The following is a 23,791-nucleotide window of genomic DNA, read 5'->3' as shown; positions in this document are numbered from 1 at the left end:
ATTTTATGTCCCAAATGAGAATGAGATGAATAGAATGATATAGGTGAAAAGTCATATACAGTATAGTCTGTCAAATTTTCTAACTCTTGGAGTTAAAAAAAACGTGATCAATAAAGAATGGAAATAGTATTTAAAAAACAAATGATAGAAAGTAATCTTTTGTCATCTAAATATGTTATATTTTTAGTCCTTGACAATTGTATCTGTTTTTAACATTATGAAGCTTGATATTCTCTTTGTTTTATAAAATCACATTAGAAAGACATTTATTTGGATATGATGCTTTGCATGTGTATGATTACATACACATGTATGATACATACACATGTATGATTACATACACATGTATGATACACAAATACTGAGAGCTTAATAGGTAAAATATAAATGATAGAAACAGTCTTACATATATAAGAAGCATATAGTTTTAAAATAGTTTAAAATAGTTAAATAGGAAGAGGATACAGTAATGATTTTTTTATATGAGCATTCTTGTAACTGAGTAGTAGAATTTGAATTTGAATTTTGAATTTCAGAAAATGACCAGAACATAAATTATTATTTTATTGTCATGGTTATCATACCTTACTTCTGTGAAACACATTGTCCCATTATTTCTCTCCTAAATCCTCTGATACTGCTGTTATTGTTTCTCTGAACAATGGCATTAGTAAAGGCTAAACATTTTGAAGAGTTCCAATTTAAGTGACAACTTTCTTCTATTTCCCAGTAGTTTCCCAGGAAACCTTTCTAGCCCACAGTTTTCTCATTGCATTCTTTACTTCTGCATTTCTTAGAGTGTAAATCAGAGGATTCAGCATGGGTGTGATAATGGTGTAAAATACAGCGACCATCTTGTCTTCAGAGAAGGTAGTGTCAGGCCGCATATACATGAAAGTACAGGGCCCAAAAAAAATAATGACAACAGCAATGTGGGATCCACAAGTGGAGAGAGCTTTGCGCCTGCCTTCTGATGACTGCTTTCTCAGAGACATGAGAATGACTGTATAGGAAATAAGCAAGATGACAAAACTTCCCAGCGCAATGGTACCACTGTTTGCTGTCACAACAACACCAATTATGTAGGTGTCTGTGCAGGCAAGCTTTAGCACAGGGTGGACATCACAGAAATAGTGATCAATCTCATTGGGTCCACAAAAGGGGAGCTGGACCACAAGAGCCACTTGGATAATAGAATGTAAGAAACCACCAATCCATGTTCCCAACAACATCTTATTGCATCTTTCCCGGTCCATAATAGTCATATAGTGGAGGGGTTTACAGATGGCCACATATCTATCATAGGCCATAACAGTAAGTATGAAGATCTCAGTGCAACCAAAGAAATGAACCCCAAAGAGTTGTAACATGCATCCCACATAAGATATAGTCTTTTTTTCCACTAATAGGTCAACAATCATCTTGGGTGCTGTGACTGAGGAGTAGCAAATGTCCACAAAAGACAGAAAGTTGAGAAAAAAATACATGGGAGACTTGAAAAGATTGCCAATGCAAACTGTGAACATAATGAGGAGGTTTCCTAGCAAAATGACCATGTAAAAGAAGGAAAACATGACAAAGCATACTTCTTCAACCTCTGGGTTCTGAGAAAGACCCCAGAAAATGAATTCAGTGACATTGTTTACTTCTTCCATGGAATAAGTTCTTGAGGCCATATTCACAAGAGAATATTATGTTATCTGAAGGACAAATTAAAAAGACCAATAATGTTTCTATGTTAAAACAAATAAATAATTATAGTTGTTGCTGATTGAAGTTGATCACTTATATTTTCTATACTTAAGTTTCATTTTAAATGTATTTATTTTGATCAGCTTACCTCAGTGTTATATCCTGTGATGTTTCAATTCAGGTGAGAAATAACGTCCAAAGACACAGACCAATTCTTGAAGTACCATGTGATATTTGAAGAGTCATCTCTCTTCTACTTTTTAAAATTTATACATCAACTTCTAAATGTGCTTTCCTCATACATTCTGTAAGATTTCTATTAGATTTCCAACAGACTTTGATGCTTGAAGCTATGGCAATATTTATGTTATCAGCAAATGCTTACTGTATTTTTATACAGAAATATGTTTGCTCAGATTTGCCCTGCTTCATACTGCCTGTTCTGTATGTCATATCTGCTTAGAATTCTCAGTAGCACAGCTCCAGTGGCTCCTATAGGATACCCTTCCTCCAAAAAGTTGAATGTTCTTGAAATGAAATCATGGTCTCTCAATTTACCTCAAGAGTTCAACATCATTATGTGGTACCACAGCACAAGACTTAAATTAGACATATTTGATTCTGAAATAATCCCAATGTAACCCTAATAAATGATTTAACTTTATGAGAACTCTGCTATTTATGATATAATAAAGCTTGAAGTCATCATTATTTGTCATTAAAGGTCACTTCGACAATAAAATTAAATTACTCCATAAATTACATGATAAGCACAGAATAGCTACAAAATCATGAGGTGGGACAAAGAAAATAATTAATGACAATAAAAGAAAAATCTTCTGTAGATAAAGCCAACTCTGCTTACTTGATCAAGATAGAAGCAAAGTCCCAGGTAATAATTTGGCTTCAATGAATTTACTTCAGGATTTCTCCCTAGTTACTTGATATTTAAATGCTTCCTTGAGAAAAAAAAAAAACAAGAGAAAAAAAGTATTCTGTACTTCAGTGTTCCTTCATGGATCCTCATATTTCCTGCCATGTATTAGTTACAGCATATCACTCAGTATAGGGAACTTTGAATTCCAAATTTCAGGCAGAGGTTATCATTCAATTGACCTGGAATAAGTGTAAAAAGAAGACAAAGTTTTATTTGAATAAAAGTAACCTTAGTGGTAGAATTGCAGACATTCTAATGGAGTGTTATTGATATAAAAGAGAATATAAGAATTAGTTATTGTTCATAGAAATTGGAAGATTCTTTCTCAAATCAACACATGGGTATAAATGATCCCTGAAGTGGCAGGCTGTACTGTCCTTTTGGGAATGTATCTCTCAAGGTCAATTGTGTTTGATTAGTGCAGTGACAGAACCCTGCATTTTCAACTGTCTTTTGCAGAAAAAGAGGCCAACCATGAGTATAAGGAAAGTCATGTACGCTGTGAATTTCCTGGTCTTTACCCTAGAGTTGTAAAAAGTCATAAAAAGTTCTCTATCTTTTTATGATTCATGGGGAAAATGGACAAAAAACCAGTAGTAGTATTTTAATCAGATTTAGAATCAAGTTCAATGCCATGATTCGAGGAAATGGTTCACTTTTGGCATTCTACTGTTTTTTAAAACACAAATTATTCAACACCAATGAGCTCATATCTTAGAAGTTTAGAGGAATTGTTACATGACTTAATTTTTTTGTAGAACACATAGATACTTATATACAAACTTGATATTATTCCACTAAGGACTAAAGCACAGAGGACTAGGACAAACACTCTTTCTCTTAAAACAGTTTGCATCTAAAAACCTCCACCTTCTACCTTTTCAGCACTTGAGACTTGATACTGTTCCTTGAAATGAACAGCATTTTTTAACTCCCCATTTATGAGTCATTATTATCTCTACAGCAGTATATACAGAGATAGATATATCATATCATCTTGTCTTTGTCTTTACAATCACATACTTTCTTTTCTTACAAAACTGGGACATTTAAATATTATCATGAATAAAAAAATGACTGTTCTCATTTCCAACTACATTCTTTTCTTAGTTTGAAATGTACACATCTGCATATATTTTTCAAATGGGCTTGAACTCACATGATTTCTTTTAGCTTCTCCCTAGATAGTGTAGAAATTCTAAACAATTATGAATAAGTAGTACTGGAGAATCCTTGTTCCTCTAAACTAAGGCAGAACTGAATCTTCTTTGTTCCCTGACCTCTCATCTACTGAAATGAATATTTCTTCTGTTACTTCTTATGTAGTTTGGTTTAAAAAAAGAAAGAAAAACAGTAATGACCTTGGGGAAAATGTATTCCCAGAATCTTTCTCCATGGACAAAATAAAATTACAGACCTAAAATAAACTTTAAAGTCTAAGTATCTGTTGAATTTAAAAGTAAATATTTTAAATATTTTATATATAATATTTAATTAATATAAAATATAAATATTTTAAGTATTTTATAATAATAATTATTATTGCTATATTAAATATTTTAAATTTAAATGTTGGTAATTCTCAGATTCTAGGTAAGAAAATAGAAGGAATATTTTATTGTAATTTTATTACTTGAATTATTGTTCATTCATACACAATAATGTTTATTGTATTAAATTATATTACCTGACATCTCATTATACAGGCTTGAATTGCTCTTCTTCTTCTAATGAACAAAAAAATCTATGGATAAAGAAAAATATATAGAAAGAGAAAGTCAGTTCTAAAGTACTTAGTCAAGCATGGTAGCGTATGCTTTAAATACTAGCACAGGGGAGGTAGAGGTATACTGTTCTCTATGAGTACAAGACCAGACTGCTCTTCACAGAAAGTTCCAGGCCAGCTAGAGGTACATAATGAGACCCTTGGTCTAATTAAATACCAAGCAATCAGAAAGAAAGAAAGAAAGAAAGAAAGAAAGAAAGAAAGAAAGAAAGAAAGAAACAAACAAACAAACAAACAAACAAACAAACAAACAAACAAAGAAACAAAGAAAGAAGGAAGGGAGGACGAAAAGAAAGAAACAAAGAAGAAAAGAAACAAAGAAACAAAAAAGAAACAAAGAAAGAAAGAAAGAAAGAAAGAAAGAAAGAAAGAAAGAAAGAAAGAAAGAAAGAAAGAAAGAAAGAAAGGAAGGAAGGAAGGAAGGAAGGAAGGAAGGAAGGAAGGAAGGAAGGAAGGAAGGAAGGAAGGAAGGAAGAAACACAGACAAGATGGAAAGACTGGTGGTGGGAAAGAAGGTTTTACGGGGTAGACTTGCAGCTGAGCTAGCTGCAGCTAATTCACCCATGGACAAATATACCCATAGACAGCTGAATATTCAGGCTCCATTAAAACAGCATTGTCTGAAAATAAAAATAAAGAAAAATTTAAAAACATAGAATAAAGTTCCAAAGCTTTTATCAGAGTTCTGAGGCCTCTCAATGACACCTTAATTTTCTCTTTTGTACACAGGCCAAAATATTCATACCACATGGTGTAACTAGGGAAGAGTCTTTGTTTCTGGAATAAAATTGCAAAATTTTATGTGTCTATTTTATTCTTGTATCATAATGTTTTGGAAGTTTACCATATAATTGCATAGCAATTGTTGGTGACTTGTTTTTATTTATTATCAAATGATAATATACTCTGTAGTTATATCCTCACAGAAATTTTTGATATTTGTATTCCCAGCTTGTGGTTATAATTATCTATGCTTCTGTGAATATTTATGTGCAATTAATATACACATTCATTTTCAGTTCTCTTGATGAGAACCTGAAACTGTAATCATAAAACAATGAAATTATTTTATTTTCAGGGACACTTATGGAGGTGGACATCATTAGAGCAAACCAATTAAGCAGAAAGAAAATATGTCACATTTTTTCTCCAATGGAGAATATATATCATCTATCTATCTATCTATCTATCTATCTATCTATCTATCTATCTATCTATCAATCTATCTATCTATCTACATAGCATCTATCTAACTATCATTTATCTATCTAGAAGAGGATCTATGCATAGCAATACTCTAAAGGGAGCTGAGTGCAACAAAATAAAGTAATAGAGAAAAGGAAAAGAAAATATACATCTTCATCATATCTAAATTATATTTATCTGTGACACAACAATATGTTTGTATAGCTGTGTATATGGGAAACAAATAGAGAAGCAGAGCAGAGAGGCTGGTGAAAGAATAATGGGAAATTAATATTATTGAGGTACAGTGATACATTCACACATACATGCATGCATGCATACATACAAGTGTGCATGTGTGATTATCATAATGATCATGATTTTTAATATTAATTATATTTTTTTCATTTATTTTAGAGTTGGTTAGTGTGAAATCAGGCACAAGATGAGAGTGAAAGTCAATGTTTAATTTTCAGAAGTAGATTATTTTCTTATTATTTGGGTCCTGGGAATCACAGGTCTTCATGCTTGAAATCAGTAACATCACATAAGCCACTAAAACACACTATGTTATGTAACAGTTAAAAATTTTAACTGACAACAGGCTTGTTGGGTCTTACTTTAACTGTAGTCTGGCTTTTTGTAGAATTATGCTAATACATGGACTTCCTGGAGACCCTCCTCCATCCCAGGTCTCCAGCTCATCCTAAGATGCCCCCTAGTAATTTCTGTTCTTTCTCCCAGCCCTCCCAGTCCACTATCCCTATACTTGATCACTATCCCCATTCCCCTACTTATCCCCTCTCTAACCCAGTACCCTCATTCCATTTACCTCTGAAGTCTACTTTATTTCTTCTTCTGAGTGCAATTCAACATCCTCCCCAACACCCTCCTTGTTACTTAGCTTCTTTGAATCTATGGATTGAAGCAAGTTTATTCTGTACTTTATGCCTAATGTGTACTTCTAAGTGATTACATAAGAAGTGTGTCTTTTCTGGGTCTGGGATACCTCACTCAGGAGGATATTTTCTAGTTCAATCATTTGCCTGAAAATTTCATATTGTCTTTTTTTTAGATAGGTGAATAGTATTCTAGTGTGTAAATGTACAACAGTTCTTTATTCATTCTCTGGCTGAGGGAAATGTAGGTTGTTTCCAATTTCTGGCTATTTTTAATAAACCTGCTATGAAAATAGTTGGAACTATATTCATATGTAGTTGGAACATCTTTTGCATATATGCCCAGGATGAGTATATCTGGGTCTTGAGGTATAACTATTCCCCAATTTTCTGAGGAACTGACAGAATGCTTTCCAAAGTGGTTGTATAAGTTTACAATCCTACCAGCAATGGAAGATTGTTTATATTGTTCTACATCCTCACGAGTACATGCTTTCATTTGAGTTTTGATCTTAGGCATTCTCACAGGTGTAAGATAGAATCTCAGAGTTCTTTTTTATTTGTATTTCTCTGTTGACTAAGGATGTTGAATATTTTTTCCTTTTTTATTCAATATATTTTTTATTTACATTTTAAATGATTTCCCCTTTTCTGGCTCCTCACTCCCCTAAAGTCCCAAAAGCCCCCTTCCCTCCCCATTTCCCATCCACCCTTTCCCACTTCCCTGTTCTGGTTTTGCCCTATACTGCTGCACTAAGCCTTACCAGAACCAGGGGCCACATCTCAGTATTTTTTTTTATTTGATATATTTTTTATTTACATTTCAAATGATTTCCCCTTTTCTGGCCCCCCACTTCCTGAAAGTCCCATAAGCCCCCTTCCCTCACCCTATTCTCCCACCCACCCCTTCCCAATACCCTTATACTGCTACACTGAGTCTTTCCAGAAAAAGGGGCCACTCCTCCATTTTTCTTGTACCTCATTTGATGTGTGGATTAGGTTTTGGGTATTCCAGTTTTCTAGGTTAATATCCACTTATTAGTGAGTGCATACCATGATTGATCTTTTGAGACTGGGTTACCTTACTTAGTATGATGTTCTCCAGCTCTATCCATTTGCCTAAGAATTTCATGAATTCATTGATTCTAATTGCTGAATAGTTCTCCATTGTGTATATATACCACATTTTTTGCATCCATTCTTCTGTTGAGGGATACCTGGGTTCTTTCCAGCTCCTGGCTATTATAAATAGGGTTGCTATGAACCTAGTGGAGCATGTAACCTTATTACATGCTGGGGAATCCTCTGGGTATATGCACAGGAGTGGTATAGCAGGATCTTCCGGAAGTAACATGCCCAGTTTTCTGAGGAACTGCCAGACTGATTTCCAGAGTGGTTGTACCAATTTGCAACCCCACCAGCAGAGGAGGAGTGTTCCTCTTTCTCCATATCCTGGCCAACACCTGCTGTCTCCTGAATTTTTAATCTTAGCCATTCTGACTGGTGTAAGGTGAAATCTCACGGTTGTTTTGATTTGCATTTCCCTAATGACTAATGAAGTTGAGCATTTTTTAAGATATTACTCTGCCATCAGAAGTTCTTCAGGTGAAAATTCTTTGTTTAACTCTGTACCCCAATTTTTAATAGGGTTATTTGGTTTTCTGGGGTTTAACTTCTTGAGTTCTTTGTATATAATGGATATTAGCCCTCTAGCTGATGTAGGGTTGATGAAGATCTTTTCCCAATTTGTTGGTTGCTGATTTTCCTTTTGATGGTGTCCTTTGCCTTACAGAAACTTTCTAAGTTTATGAGGTCCCATTTGTCAATTCTTGATCTTAGAGCATACGCTATTGGTGATCTGTTCAGAAACTTTCCCCCTGTACTGATGTCCTCAAGGGTCTTCCCCAGTTTCTTTTCTATTAGCTTCAGAGTATCTGGCTTTATGTGGAGGTCCTTGATCCATTTGGAGCTGTGCTTAGTACAAGGAGACAATCATGGATCAATTCGCATTCTTCCACATGCTGACCTCCAGTTGAACCAGCACCATTTGTTGAAATGGCTAACTTTTTTCCATTGGATGTTTTCAGCCCCTTTATCGAAGATCAAGTGGCCATAGGTGTGTGGGTTCATTTCCGGACCTTCAGTCCTGTTCCATTGATCTGCCTGCCTGTCACTGTACCAATACCATGCAGTTTTTTTTTAGCACTATTGCTCTGTAGTATTGCTTGAAGTCAGGGATATTGATTCCCACAAGAATTTCTTTTGTTGTTGAGAATAGTTTTAGCTATCCTGGGTTTTTTGTTATTCCAGATGAATTTGAGAATTGCTCTTTCTAACTCTATGAAGAATTGAGTTGGGATTTTGATGGGTATTGCGTTGAATCTGTATATTGCTTTTGGCAAAATGGCCATTTTAACTATATTAATCCTACCAATCCATGAACATGGGAGGTTTTTCCATTTTTTGGAGGTCTTCTTCCATTTCCTTCTTCAGAGTCTTGAAGTTCTTGTCATACCAATCTTTCACATGCTTGGTAAGAATCACCACAAGGTACTTTATACTGTTTGTGGTTATTGTGAAGGGTGTCATTTCCCTAATTTCTTTCTCAGCCTGCTTATCCTTTAAGTATAGGAAGGCTACTGATTTGCTTGAGTTGATTTTATAACCTGCCACTTTGCTGAAGTTGTTTATCAGCTGTAGTAGTTCTCTAGTGGAGTTTTTTGGGTAACTTAGGTTAGCATATCATAGCATCTGCAAATAATGATAATTTGACTTCTTCCTTTCCAATTTGTATCCCTTTGACCTCCATATGTTGTATAATTGCCCGAGCTAGTACCTCAAGTACAATATTGAAAAGATAATTGGAAAGGGTCAGCCCTGTCTAGTCCCTGATTTTAGTGGAATTGCTTCAAGTTTCTCTCCATTTAGTTTGATGCTGGCTACAGGTTTGCTGTATATTGCTTTTACTCTGTTTATGTATGGGCCTTGAATTTCTGTTCTTTCCAAGACTTTAAGCATGAAAGGATGCTGAATTTTGTCAAATGTATTTTAAGCATCCAATGAAATGAACATGTGTTTTTTTTTTCTTTGAGTTTATTAATGTAGTGGATTGCATTGATGGATTTCCATATATTGAACCAAGCCTGCATTCCCGGGATAAAGCCTACTTGATCATGCTGGATGATTGTTTTTATGTGTTCTTGGATTTGGTTAGCAAGAATTTTATTGAGTATTTTTGCATCGATGTTCATAAGGGAAATTGGTCTGAATTTCTCTTTCTTTGTTGGATCTTTGTGTGGTTTTGGTACCAGCATAATTGTTGGAATTGGGTAGTGTTTCTTCTGTTTCTATTTTGTGGAATAGTTTGAAGAGTATTGGTGTTAGGTCTTCTTTGAAGATCTGAGAGAATTCTTCACTGAAACCATCTGGTCCTCTGCTTTTTCTTTGGTTCGAAGACTTTCTTTGACCCCTTCTATTTCTCTAGGGGTTATGCGACTGTTTAGATGATCTATTTGCTCCTGATTTAATTTTGGTATTTGGTATCTCTATAGGAAATTGTCCATTTCCTCCAGATTCTCCAGTTGTGTTGAGTATAGGCTTTTGTAGTAGGATCTGATGATTTTTTGGATTTCCTCAGATTCTGTTGTTGTATCCACCTTTTCATTTCTAATTTTGTTAATTTGTATACTTTCTCTGTGCCCATTGGTCAGTTTGACTAAGGGTTTATCTATCTTGTTGATTTTCTCAAAGAACCAGCTCCTGGATTCGATGATTCTTTGTATGGTTCTCTTTGTTTCCATTTGATTGATTTCAGCCCTGAGTTTGAAGAATTCCTGTGTTCTACTCCTCCTGTGTAAATTGGCTTCTTTTTGTTCCAGGGCTTTCAGGTCTGTCTTTAAGCTGCTAGTGTATGCTCTCTCCATTTTCTTTTTGGAGGTACTCAGAGCTATGAGTTTTCCTCTTAGCACTGCTTTCATTGTATCCCAAAGATTTGGGTATGTTGTGCCTTCATTTTCATTAAATTCTAAAAAGTCTCTGTTCAGCCTCCATGTATATGTGGGATTTCTGTTGTTTTTGTTGCTATTGAAAATTACTCTTACTCTATAGTGATCTGATAGGAGGCATAGGATTAGTTTGATCTTCTTATATTTGTAGAGGTCTGTCTTGGGAGAAATTATATGGTTGATTTTGGAGAAGGTACCATGAGGTGCTGAGAAAAAGGTATATTCTTTTGCTTTAGGGTGAAATATTCTATAAATCTCAGTCAAATCTAATTGGCCCAAAGCATCAATTAGTTTTACTGTGTCCCTGTTTAGTTTCTGTTTTCCTGATCGGTTCATTGAGGAGACTGGAGTGTTGAAGTCACCCACAATTATTGTGTTAGGTGCAATGTGTGCTTTGAGCTTTAGTAAAGTTTCTTTTATGAATGAGGCTGCCCTTGTATTTGAAGCATAGATGTTCAGAATTGAAAGTTCTTCTTGGTCGATTTCCTTTGATGAGCAAGAAGTGTCCTTCTCTGTCTCTTTTGATGACTTTAGGTTTAAAGTCAATTTTATCTGATATTAGATTGGCTACTCCAGGTTGTTTCCCGAGACCATAGGCTTCTAAAATTGTCCTCCATCCTTTTACTCTAAGGTAGTTTTTGTCTTTGACTCTGAGGTGTGTCTCCTGTATGCAGCAAAATGTAGGGTCCTGTTTCCTTATCCAGTCTGTTAGTCTATGTCTTTTTTGGGGAGAATTGAGTACATTGATATTAAGAGATATTAAGGACTTGTGATTATTACTTCCTGTCATTTTTGATGTTATTTTAATATTTGAGTGGTTATCTTCTTTTGGGTTTGATGAAAGAAGGTAACTATCTTGATTTTCTAGGGTGTAGTTTCTCTCCTTGTATTTGAGTTTTTCTCCTATTATTCTTTGCAGAGCTGGGTTTGTGGAAAGATATTGTGTAAAATTGGTTTTGTCATGGAATATCTTGGTTTCTCCATCTATGGTGATTGAGAGTTTTGCTGGGTATAGTAGTCTTGGCTGACATTTGTGCTCTCTTAGAGTCTGCATGAGATCTGCCCAGGATCTTCTAGCTTTCATGGTCTCTGGTGAGAAGTCTGGTGTGATTCTGATAGGTCTTCCTTTATATGTTACTTGGCACTTTTCACTTACTGCCTTTAATATTCTTTCTTTGTTTAGTGCATTTGAGGTTTTGATTATTATGTGACAGGAGGTATTTCTGCTCAGTTCCAGTCTGCTTGGAGTTCTGTAGGCTTCTTGTATATTCATGGGCATCTCTCTCTTTAAGTTGGGCAAGTTTTCTTCCATAATTTTGTTGAAGATATTTGCTGGCCCTTTCAGTTGTAAATCTTCACTCTCATCTATACCTATAATCCTTAGGTTTGGCCTTCTCATTGTGTCCTGATTTCCTGGATGTTCTGGGACACAAGCTTTTTGCATTTTGCATTTTCTTTGACTGTTGAGTCAATGGCTTCTATGGTATCTTTGGCAACTGAGATTCTTTCTTTCATCTCTTGTATTCTGTTGTTGTTATTTGCATCTATGGCCCCCGATTTCTTCTCAAGGTTTTCTATCTCCAAAGTTGTCTCCCTTTGTGATTTCTTAGTTGTTTGTACTTCTGTTTTTAGGTCCAGGATGGTTCTTCTCAGTTTCATCATTTGTTTGTTTGTGTTTTCCTTTAATTCTTTAAGAGATTTTTGTGTTTCCTCTTTTATGACTTCTGCCTGCTGACTCTAGTTCTCCTGCATTTCCTTCAGTTTTTTGTTTTGTCTTTGTTTTTGTTTTTTGCATTTCTTCTTTATTGGCTTCTATCTCTTGAGCCTTATTCTCCTGAATTTCTTCAAGTGATTTTTGTGTTTCCATTATATGGGTTTCTACCTTATTCATGTTCCCCTGTATTTCTTTAAGAGATTCATTTATGTCCTTTTTGTGTTCTTCCAGCAGCATCATGACCAGTGATTTTAAATCCAAATCTTGCTTTTCTGTTGTGTTGGCATAACCAGGACTTTCTTACGTTGGAGAGTTTGGTTCAGATGCTGTCATATTGCCTAGATTTCTGTTAGTAGTGTTCCTGTGTTTTCCCTTTGCCATCTTGTTCTCTGGCATTATTTGGTCTTGTCTCTGGCTGGTGTTTGATCCTCCTGTGAGGCTCTATGGCTATTTCTGCAACACTGGATGGCTGGGTTTCCCCTGTCGTAGATTGCTTATGTGCAGCCTCCTCTTGGGTGCCCTTGAAACTCTAGTGTGCCTTTCCCCAGATTGTGTCAGTGAACCAGATGGTGCCCCTTTGCTCCTTCAGGGAGTGCTGATAGTGTATGCTGCGGGACCTTTTTTGAGTGATGATCACTCTGCTGGGCAGCCAATCTCCCACCTGGGTTGGTGCACACAAGGCTAGCCTAGCTGCTCAGGCCCGAGTCTAGGCAAAAACCTGTTAGGCCAAGGCTTGAGCAAAGTTCCCCTTGGGCTATGAGTGTTAACTGGTTCTGTCAGGTGGCCAGGATGGCAGCTTGCGCATGCTCCCTGAAAGTGCTGGGAGAGTCTGCTGGTCTAACAACCTCCTGGCTGGGTTGGCACACAGATGCCCCACCGAGCAGCCCAGAGCCTAGGGGCAGTCCAGGGCCTGTCATGCCTAGACCCCCTCTATGTTAGCCTCAGGCTATGACTGTTAGTAAGCTTTGCCTGCTAAAACTCTCTGGTGTCCAGTAGCCAAAATGGTGGCACGTGCAAAGGGCCTGCAAACAACCTCCTGGCCGGGTTGGCACACTGATGGCCTCCCGAACATCCAGGGCCTAGGTGCAGGCCAACACCCATCAGGCTTAGACCCCTGCGATGTTGGCCTTGGGTTAAGTTTGCGTACCTCAGGCTGTCTGATTTCTCTGGCATCTGAGAATCAAGATGGAGGCGAGTCTCTCGTAACTGACTGGCGGGAGGCAGATATCTGATGTGGCTTCTGTGTGGTGAAAGGCACTGTAAATGGGCCACTGCTTGCAGCCTGGCTGGCCAACGATGGTCAGTGGTAGTGGGCACAAGGCCTGCCTGGACCCTGTCAGCTTGGTTCCACTACTGATGGCCCTTCCTCTGGACCAGCTGCTGCTGCTGTTGCTGCTCTCCTCCATTCTTCTAGGACATCATTTGATATGTGGATTATGACTTGGGTATTCCAAGTTTCTAGGCTAAATCTGCTTCTCAGTGAATATTTCTTTAAGTGGTTCTCAGCCATTAAATATTCCTCTATTGAGAATTCTCTGTGCCTTTTTTATTTTTAATTACTTTATTTGTATTTTCAGTGTCTATGTTCACGAATTCTTTATATATTTTAGATATTAGTCCTTTGTCAGAATTAGGATTTGTGAAGGTCTTTTTCTATTGTGTAGGCTCCCTTTTTGCCCTATTGATGATGTCTTTTGCCTTATAGAAGATTTTCAGTTTCCTGAGGTCTCATAATTAATTGATAATCTTGGTACTTGAGCAATTGCTATTCTGTTCAGGAAGTTGTATCCTGTTACAATGTGTGCACAGTAGTTCCCTACTTTCTCTTCTATTAGATTTAGTGTATCTGACTTTATATTGAGGTATTTGATCCACTTAGACTTGTGTTATCTACAGGGTGATAAACAGACATCTTATTAGACCACCACCATTTGTTGAAGGTGGCTTCTTTATTCCATTGATGGCTTTTGGCTTCTTTGTCAAAAAGCAAGTATCCATAGTTATGTGACTTTATTTTGGGGTCCAATTTGATTCCACAGATCAAGTCTTCTATTTTTATACTTATACCATGCAGTTTTTGTCACTACTGCTCTGTAGACATGTTTGTGATGAGGGCTAGTGATTCCTCCTGAGATTCTTTTATTGGTCAGAATTGTATTGGCTATCCTGTGTTTTATGTTTTTCCATATGAAGTAGAGAATTGCTCTTTCAAGGTCTATAAAAATGTGTTCAAACTTTGATGGGGATTGCACTGAGTCTGTAGTTTGCTTTTAGCAAGATGGCCATTTTCACTGTGTTAATCCCATTGATCCATGAGGATGGGAGATCTTTCTATCTTCTGATGTCTTCTTCAATTTCCTTCTTCTGGGACATGAAGGTATCATCCTAGATTTCTTTTGCTTGCATAGTCAGAGTTGCACCAAGATAGTTTTTATTATTTGTGGCTACTTTAAAAGGTGTTGTTTCCTAATTTTCTTTCTCAATCTGTTCGTCATTTGTATACAGGAAGGATTTTTGAGATCATATTTTATCTAGGCATTTTGCTGAAGGTGTTTATCAACTATAGGACATTTTTGATAGAATTTCGGCACCACTTATGTATACTATCATTTTCTGTATATAGTCATACTTTCATTTCTTCCTTCCCAGGTTTTATCCAATCAATTTCCTTTAGTTATGTTATTTCTCTAGCTAGATCTACAAGTATTACATTAACTAGGTAGACAGGATAGGCAGCCTTGTTTTGTCCCTTATTTTAATGTAATTGCTTTAACTTTCTCTCCATTTAATTTAATATTTATTATTGGGTTGCTGTATATTTCTTTTATTGTACCTCATATTCCTGAATTTTTCACACTTTTAAAATGAAAGGATATTGGATTTTTTCAAAGGCTCTATCAGCATCATGTGAGACGACCATTTGTTTTTCTTTCAGTTTGTTTATATGGTAAAATACATTGATGGATTTTCACATATTGAACCACATGTGATGTTCAGGATCAAGCCTACTTGATCACTGTGTGATATTTTTGATGTGTTCTTGGATTTGATTTGCAAGTATTTGAGTATTTTTGCATCAATGTTCATAGTAGAAATTGGTCTGGATTTTTTTTTTAGTCCTTGTGTGGTTTAAGTATCAGGGTGACTATGGCCTAACTAATGAATTCAACACTTATCATTCCATTTATATTTTGTAGAATAGTTTGAGGAGAGAAAGCTCAGATCTTTGAAAGACTGGAACAATTATGGACTTAAACTTTTGTGGGGGGGGTAGTGAGAGTTTTAGTGAGTTCTTCTATTTCTTAAGGGTCTATAAGAATGTTTAGATAGTTTACTTTGATACAACTTTGGAAGATTGTAACTATCAATAAAATCATTTAAATATTCCAGTTGTATGGAATATAGCCCTTTGAAGTAAGTCTTAATGAATCTTTAGGTTTCCTTAATGTCTATTGTTATGTCTCCCTTTTCATTTCTGATTTTGTTAATTTGGACACCGTTGCTCTGCTTTTTAGTTAGTTTGTCTAAGGGCTTGCCTATCTTGTAGATTTTCACAAAGATTCAACTCTCAGTTACATTGATTCTCTTTATTGATATTTGGTTGGTTGTTGGTTGGTTGGGTGGGTGGGTGGGTGGTTTCTAATTTATTGATTTGAACGTGGATTTTCATCATTTTCTGCTATCTGCTCCTCTTAGTGTATTTGCTTCTTCTTTTTTTTTTTTTATAAATCTTCCAGTTTTGTCTTTAAGTTGCTCATATGAGATCTCTGCAATTTCCTTATGAAGGCACTTAGTGATATGAACTTGCCTTTTACCACTACTTTCATTGTGTCCCTTAAATTTACAAATGTTGTACCTTCAATTTTTTAAAATTCTGGAACAACTTTAATTTCTTTCTTTCATCCCTGATCCATTTGTCATTCAGTAGAGAGAAGTGCAGTTTTCACAAGTTTGTGGGCTTTTTGTTGTTTTACTTATTGTTGAATTCCTGATTTAATCCATGGTATTCTGATAAGATAAAGGGACTATTTCTATTTCATTTATTGAGACTTGCTTTGTGACCAAGAATATGGTTAATTTTGGAGGTTTTAGGAGTTGCAGTGAAGAAGCTGTTTGTGTGTGTGTGTGTGTGTGTGTGTGTGTGTGTGTGTTTTGTAAGATATTTCCTATATAATGGCATTGAAGCAGTGAGAAGCCAGTGATTAGAGAGAAAAGGGGAGGTGGAGCTAAGGGTTGGGAGGTCAGAGGAGACACATGAGCATGGGGAATGAGGGGGTGGGGAATGGGGAAAAAGCTCTTGGCAGGTAAGAAGAAGGAAGGAACAGTGGAGTTAGATGCTAATTTATCTAAAGGGTAGAAAATTGGGATAAGACTTTTATCATTGTAAACTGACATCTTGTAATTGATAGTTTCATATACATAAATATAATTGGTTAAGCACTTAATATTAAGAGTCATGTTTATTGGGTATTTGGAAGGAGTGGGTACAGAGTGGTGGGAACATGGTACTCCCACCTAGAGTTAACTGAACCACTGCTGAGTGATATGTGTGTTTAAGTAAAATGTTATGTAGCTTTCTCATAGGCCCATTTGATTTATAATCTCTATTATTTTCATTATTTCTCTACTTATTCTGTTTCAATGACCTGTTCATTGGTAAAACTGTGATATTGAAGTTTCCCCCTATTAATGCATGTGGTTCAACATGTGATTTACCTTCTACTAATCTTACTTTTACAAATGTTGAAGTCCTTGTGTTTGAAGCACAGATATTTGGTCTTTTCTAAGTGTCCCAGATTTCTTTTGTGTTTTGTGTCAGGAACTTTTTACATTTAACACTGTTTTTGACTGATGTAGCAATTTCTTCTATCCTATCTTCTACTCCCTAGATTCTCTCTACTGTCTCTTTTATTCTTTTGGTGATGACACTTTTAGTTTCTGTAACCTTTCCTAAGTTTTCCTTCTCCAGAATTCCCCCAGTTTCTTTCTCCGTAATTCTCCAGAACTTATTGTTTCAATTTCCATTTCCATGGATTGAACTATTTTATTCATTTTATTCACCTATTTTATTTTTCCTTGTATTTTATGAAGGGATTTATTTATTTCTCCTTTAAACACCTCTATCATCTTTATAAAATTGGATAAAAGTCATCTCCTTTTTCTTAGCTATGTTTTGATATCCATGGCTCGCTATAGTATGATATTTGGGCTTTAGTGGTTCCATATTTTCCTGGCTCTTGCTGATTTTGTTCCTATGCTACACTTTAGTTATCAGGTCATTCATGGTGTTGGCTGAATATGCCTGAAGCAGACAGAATCCTGTAGGAAGGCAGAAATATCTGTGGACCTTATAGCTCAGAGAAAAGGATTTTTCTCACCTCTGATGGCTATGCCCTTGGTGGATCAGGCAAGCATGAGATTGGTGGGGAGGTTTCTAACCTGACTACACCTGGGACCCAGAAGACCAACTTGAGAAGATAAGGAGAGCTATGGGCCAGATAATGAAGGTCAGAGGAGGGACTATACACAACTCACCTGTTCTGACTGTATCCTAGTTGGATCCAGAACGTAGGGGATTGGCAGATAGTGTGTCTAACTACAATGTTCATTAGGTTCAGTAGGCCTCCTCAGAAAGGAATAGCTGTGGACTGGGCAATGAAAGTCAAGGGACATTGCATAGCTCATCTTTCATCAGCAATGCTTTTATTAATTTATACACATCATGTATAATTGCTTAAATCTTAGTTATGGTAACTTGTTTACATCTGAATACAACCCTTACTTCAGTTATTCAAGAGATTTTCAATGCATTATCCAATCTTTCAAATTGAATACATTATAATTTCTATCATTGATATATGAAGAAAAAGTATTGAAATATATAACAACACTAAATGGAGCACTACATAAACATCTTATTAGAAGAGACTAGAAAGATTAGACATTGTGGATTTATAGCATAACTTATTACCCATTAGTGAGAGGACAAATCTGATGATTTATAAACATGTGGAATTGTTCTCACAGACTATCATATAATAATACAATAAATTCTAACTTCTGGTATTGTTTTTACAGACTATCATAATAAAATGATAAACTTTAACTTGTTGAATTTGTGATATTTTAGTATGAAATATTTAAGATCTGTCAAATAATTTGATTTTATAGATAAAATTTGTGGTTACATTTATACTATATAAATTCCTAAAAGATATGAAGAAGGCTTCTTGTGGAATGCAAACATATGCTTCATAGTTTGGTTGTTGGTTATATAAAAATGCTCACTATATATAAATTTATAAGTAGTACTTGATTTTTATGTATAGTATTCTTTGACTAATATCTGTAGCAATAACCTTTAAAATGTTAAGATTGCTGTCCTTATTGGCCTTGTGTTGCTGTAAAGAAAACAATTTGACTATAAGCAACTTTGGAAAGAAAGGATATAATACACCTTACAGGTTAGATTCTATCATTGATGGAAGCAGAATATGAACTCAGTCAGAAAGTGGAACTCAGCCAGTCAGGATCTGAAGCAGAGACTATGGAAAGATCATGTTTACATGCCTGTTCTCCAAGGCATTTGTAGTTTGCTGCCTTATGAAACTCATAGCCATTTGCTTAAAGGTGGCATCTTTCTGAGTGAGCAGTATGTTCTCCCAGCAATTGCTAATCAAGAAAATGTCTCATCAACATGCCCAGGACAGACTGATGGAGGAAGTTTTTCACTTGTGTTTCCTTTTCTCCAGGTGACAAGTGTAGGACAAGCTGTCAATAAAGACAGGAGAAATTTACTTGACTTTTCATGTTGTGGAAACGTGAAAAATATGTATGTTAATGTTTGATAAAATGTTGTGTAAATAGTTCTTTCTAATGGTTATTTTTATGATTACTTAAAATTACATTTTATATGGATATAAAGTATTTGAAGGTATGGTAGCCATGTTTTAGGATTAGTAAACTTCCACTTGATGCATTGCTAAGTGTAATGTAACAAACCCTAGACTATGTAGGCTATTGCTATTGTTTTGGGTACCTTCAGGAAAAAGAACATAAAATTTCATTTCTGAAGACACCATACTCTTCAGATATTGGATTTGGAGGAATTTATTTGTGTCTGACCTGAAAAGCTCATCACTCAGGGCTACCTCTCATAGTTTCAGGAGGAGCCATGCAATTTACCAACAGCAAATAGCAAAAAATAGTACTATTCATCTGTAATTCCTACAAAGAACAAAAGGTAAAGTATAGTAAGATATTCAGAAAGTTACAATTAGTGGAATTTGTATCAGTCATCTTATATATAAGAGTCATCTTAGCCCTCTTAAGGACCATTCAACAGGAGAAATTTTTGTGTGTCTCTGAAAATTTAGCCAACCATCCACAGAGGCCATCGAACCTAGATGAGAACCTACTACTACTAAATTAACAAACTCACTGAATTCTAAATACTTCTCACTATAACTGCCTGTAAGTGTTATCTTTATTCTATTAGATATTTTCTTTATTTAAATTTCAAATATTATCCCCTTTCCATGTTTCCCCTCCAAAAATTCCCTATCCCATTCCCTTCTCCCTGCTCACAACCACTCATGCTTCCCTGTCTTGGCATTCCCCTATACTAGGGCATCAAGCCTTCAGGCCTCTACTATTATTGATGTCTGACAAGGACATCATCTGCTACATATGTGGCTGGAGACATGGGTCCCTCCATGTGTACTCTTTGGTTGGTAGTTTAGTCCCTGGGAGTCCTGGGGGTACTGTTTGGTACATATTGTTGTTCCTCCTAAGAGGCTGCAAACCTCTTCAGCTCCTTGGGTCCTTTCTCTAGCCCCTCCATTGAGGACTCTGTGCTCAGTCCATTTGTTAACTGTGAGCATGTATTTATTTTATTTTATTGATATATTTTTATTTACATTTCAAATGATTTCCCCTTTTCTGGGTCCCCACTCCCCAGAAGTCCCATAAGCCCTCTTCCCTCCCCCTGTTCCTCCATCTACCACTTTCCGCTTCTCTGTTCTGGAATTCCCCTATAATCTTGCACTGAGCCTTTCCAGAACCAGGGGCCACTCCTCCATTCTTTTTGGACATCATTTAATATGTGGATTATGTCTTGGGTATTCAAAGTTTCTAGGCTAATATCCACATATCAGTGGTGTATACCATGAGTGATCTTTTGAGACTGGGTTACCTCACTTAGTATGATGTTCTCTAGCTCCATCCATTTGTCTAAGAATTTCATGAATTCATTGTTTCTAATGGCTGAATAGTACTCCATTGTGTAAATATACCACATTTTTTGTATCCATTCCTCCATTGAAGGACAACTGGGTTCTTTCCAGCTTCTGGCTACTACAAATAGGGCTGCTATGAACATAGTGGAGCATGTGTCCTTGTTGCATGCTGAAGAATCCTCTGGATATATGCCCAATAGTGGTATAACCGGGTCCTCAGGAAGTGTCATGCCCAGTTTTCTGAGGAACCGCCAGACTGATTTCCAAAGTGGTTGCACCATCTTGCATTCCCACCAGCAGTGGAGGAGTGTTCCTCTTTCTCCACATCCTCACCAACACCTGCTGTCTCCTAAGTTTTTGACCTTAGCCATTCTGACTGTTGTGAGGTGAAATCTCAGGGTTGTTTTGATTTGCATTGCCCTAATGATTAATGATGTTGAACATTTCTTAAGGTGTTTCTCAGCTTTCAGAAGTTCTTCATGTGAACATTCTTTGTTTAGCTCCGTACCCCACTTTTTTTTTCTTTTTCTTTTTTTATTTGATATAATTTATTTACATTTCAAATGATTTCCCCTTTTCTAGACCCCCCACTCCCCGAAAGTCCCGTAAGCCCCCTTCTCTTCCCCTGTCCTCCCTTCCACCCCTTCCCACTTCCCCGTTCTGGTTTTGCTGAATACTGTTTCACTGAGTCTTTCCAGAACCAGGGGCCACTCCTCCTTTCTTCTTGTACCTCATTTGATGTGTGGATTATGTTTTGGGTATTCCAGTTTTCTAGGTTAATATCCACTTATTAGTGAGTGCATACCATGATTCGCCTTTTGAGTCTGGGTTACCTCACTTAGTATGATATTCTCTACCTCCATCCATTTGCCTAAGAATTTCATGAATTCATTGTTTCTAATGGCTGAATAGTACTCCATTGTGTAGATATACCACATTTTTTGCATCCACTCTTCTGTTGAGGGATACCTGGGTTCTTTCCAGCATCTGGCAACTATAAATAGGGCTGCTATGAACATAGTAGAACATGTATCCTTATTACATGGTGGGGAGTCTTCTGGGTATATGCCCAGGAGTGGTATAGCAGGATCTTCTGGAAGTGAAGTGCCCAGTTTTCGGAGGAACCGCCAGACTGATTTCCAGAGTGGTTGTACCAATTTGCAACCCCACCAGCAGTGGAGGAGTGTTCCTCTTTCTCCACACCCTCTCCAACACCTGCTGTCTCCTGAATTTTTAATCTTAGCCATTCTGACTGGTGTAAGATGAAATCTTAGGGTTGTTTTGATTTGCATTTCCCTAATGACTAATGAAGTTGAGCATTTTTTAAGATGTTTCTCTGCCATCCGAAGTTCTTCAGGTGAGAATTCTTTGTTTAACTCTGTACCCCATTTTTAATAGGGTTGTTTGGTTTTCTGGAGTCTAACTTCTTGAGTTCTTTATATATATTGGATATTATCCCTCTATCTGATGTAGGATTGGTGAAGATCTTTTCCCAATTTGTTGGTTGCCGATTTGTCCTCTTGATGGTGTCCTTTGCCTTACAGAAACTTTGTAATTTTATGAGGTCCCATTTGTCAATTCTTGCTCTTAGGGCATACGCTATTGGTGTTCTGTTCAGAAACTTTCTCCCTGTACCGATGTCCTTAAGGGTCTTCCCCAGTTTCTTTTCTATTAGCTTCAGAGTGTCTGGCTTTATGTGGAGGTCCTTGATCCATTTGGGGTTATTTGGTTCTCTGCGTTCTACCTTCTTGAGTTCTTTGTATATATTAGATATTAGCCCTCTGTCAGATTTAGGGTTGGTGAAGATCCTTTACCAATCTGTTGGTTGACATTTTGTCCTTTGGACAGTGTCCTTTGCCTTACAGAAACTTTGTAGTTTTATGAGGTCCAATTTGTCAATTCTTCTTCTTAGAGCATAAGCTATTGGTGTTCTATTCAGGAACTTTTCCCCTGTGCCCAGGTCTTCCCCAGTTTCTTTTCTATTAGTTTCAGTGTGTCAGGTTTTATGTGGTGGTCTTTGATCCATTTGGAATTGAGCTTAGTGCAAGGAGATAAGAATGGATTGATTTGCATTCTTCTGCATACTGACCTCATCCCACTCCCACTACAGAGATCAGCAGATCTTGGCAGTGCTGGCCCATAACTAAAATATTTATAGTTCAACCACAATATTTAAGTTTCAGGGAATTTCACAAAGATGATAGTGTACAATGATATGAGCCGTAGGACAAGGACAATGTCAGAAAGTTTTTTTTTTTTTTAACACAAACAAGCAAGCTTAACAAGAAGGAAAATTAAAGTGTGGATGTGTGGATGATTTAAACTTCCTTTTATGGGGGGAGAAAATAGTCACAGGAGATAGAGGGAGGGATTTGGGAGGGAGAGCAGAGGGTGAGGGAACAAATGGGGCAAGATCAGGTATGACACAAGACAGGAGAGAAGTCCAGAGGATCATGAGAATGAATAGAAACATGTAGCAATCAGGGTAGGACACAAAGCGCAGGAGAACAACTAGAAAGTCCCATACACCAGGGGAGGGACCAGGAACCAGGTGGGGTGACATTAGCCTAAATATAGAGGGGAGATAGAACCTGAAAAGACCACCTTAGTAGATAGGCATGGCCCCAGTTGAGACATGGGGCCAAAATGGTTCAAAATGGTTCAAAAATTTTAAACCAAAACTGCTCCTGTCTAAAGGAAATGCAGGGACTAATAATGGAGCAGCGACTGAAGGAAAGGCCCACCAGAAACCTCCACATCTTGGGATCTATCCCATCTGCATACACCAAACCCAGACTCTGTCGCTGATGCCAAGAAGTGCTTGTAGACAGGACCATAGTATTACTGTCCTTTTAGAGGCTCTGACACCATCTGACTAAGATACTCGCAACCAAGCATGAGACTGAGCCTCTGAACCCTAATGGAAGAGTTAGGGAAAGAACTGAAGAAGCTGAAGGGGATTACAAACTCATAAGAAGAACAAGAATATCAACTAACCAGACACCCCAGTGCTCCTAGGGACTAAACAACCAACCAAAGAGTATACGTGGGTAGGTCTATGGTTCTAGCTACATATGTAGCAAAGGGTTGCCTTATTTGGCAACAATAGTAGGGAAGACCCTTGTTCCTATGGAGGCTTGATGCTCCAGTGTAGGATGTTAGAGGGGTGGTGCTGGAGTGACTTGGTGGGTGGGGAAGCACCCTCTTAAAGGAATATGTGAGGGGGTGTGGGATGAAGGATTTGTGAAGGGGAAACCAGGAAGGTTAATAACATTTGAAATGTAAATAAATAAAATAACCAAGTAATAAAAATATGCATATTATTTGGGAGGGAGGA

The 23,791-nt window shown here is 36.8% G+C and overlaps 1 protein-coding gene across 1 annotated transcript; it reads right to left on the bottom strand.

The window, feature by feature from the left end:
- Positions 1-719: 719 nt before the first annotated feature.
- Positions 720-1,676, bottom strand: LOC127684355 (olfactory receptor 4S2). Its single transcript, XM_052181299.1, has one exon. The coding sequence runs from the start codon at positions 1,674-1,676 to the stop codon at positions 720-722; it is 957 nt and encodes a 318-aa protein (XP_052037259.1).
- Between the last annotated feature and the right edge of the window lie 22,115 nt (positions 1,677-23,791).

This window comes from Apodemus sylvaticus, chromosome 5 (assembly GCF_947179515.1).
Source record: "Apodemus sylvaticus chromosome 5, mApoSyl1.1, whole genome shotgun sequence".
NCBI lineage: Eukaryota > Metazoa > Chordata > Mammalia > Rodentia > Muridae > Apodemus > Apodemus sylvaticus.
This window is presented reverse-complemented; position numbering and strand designations above follow the sequence as displayed.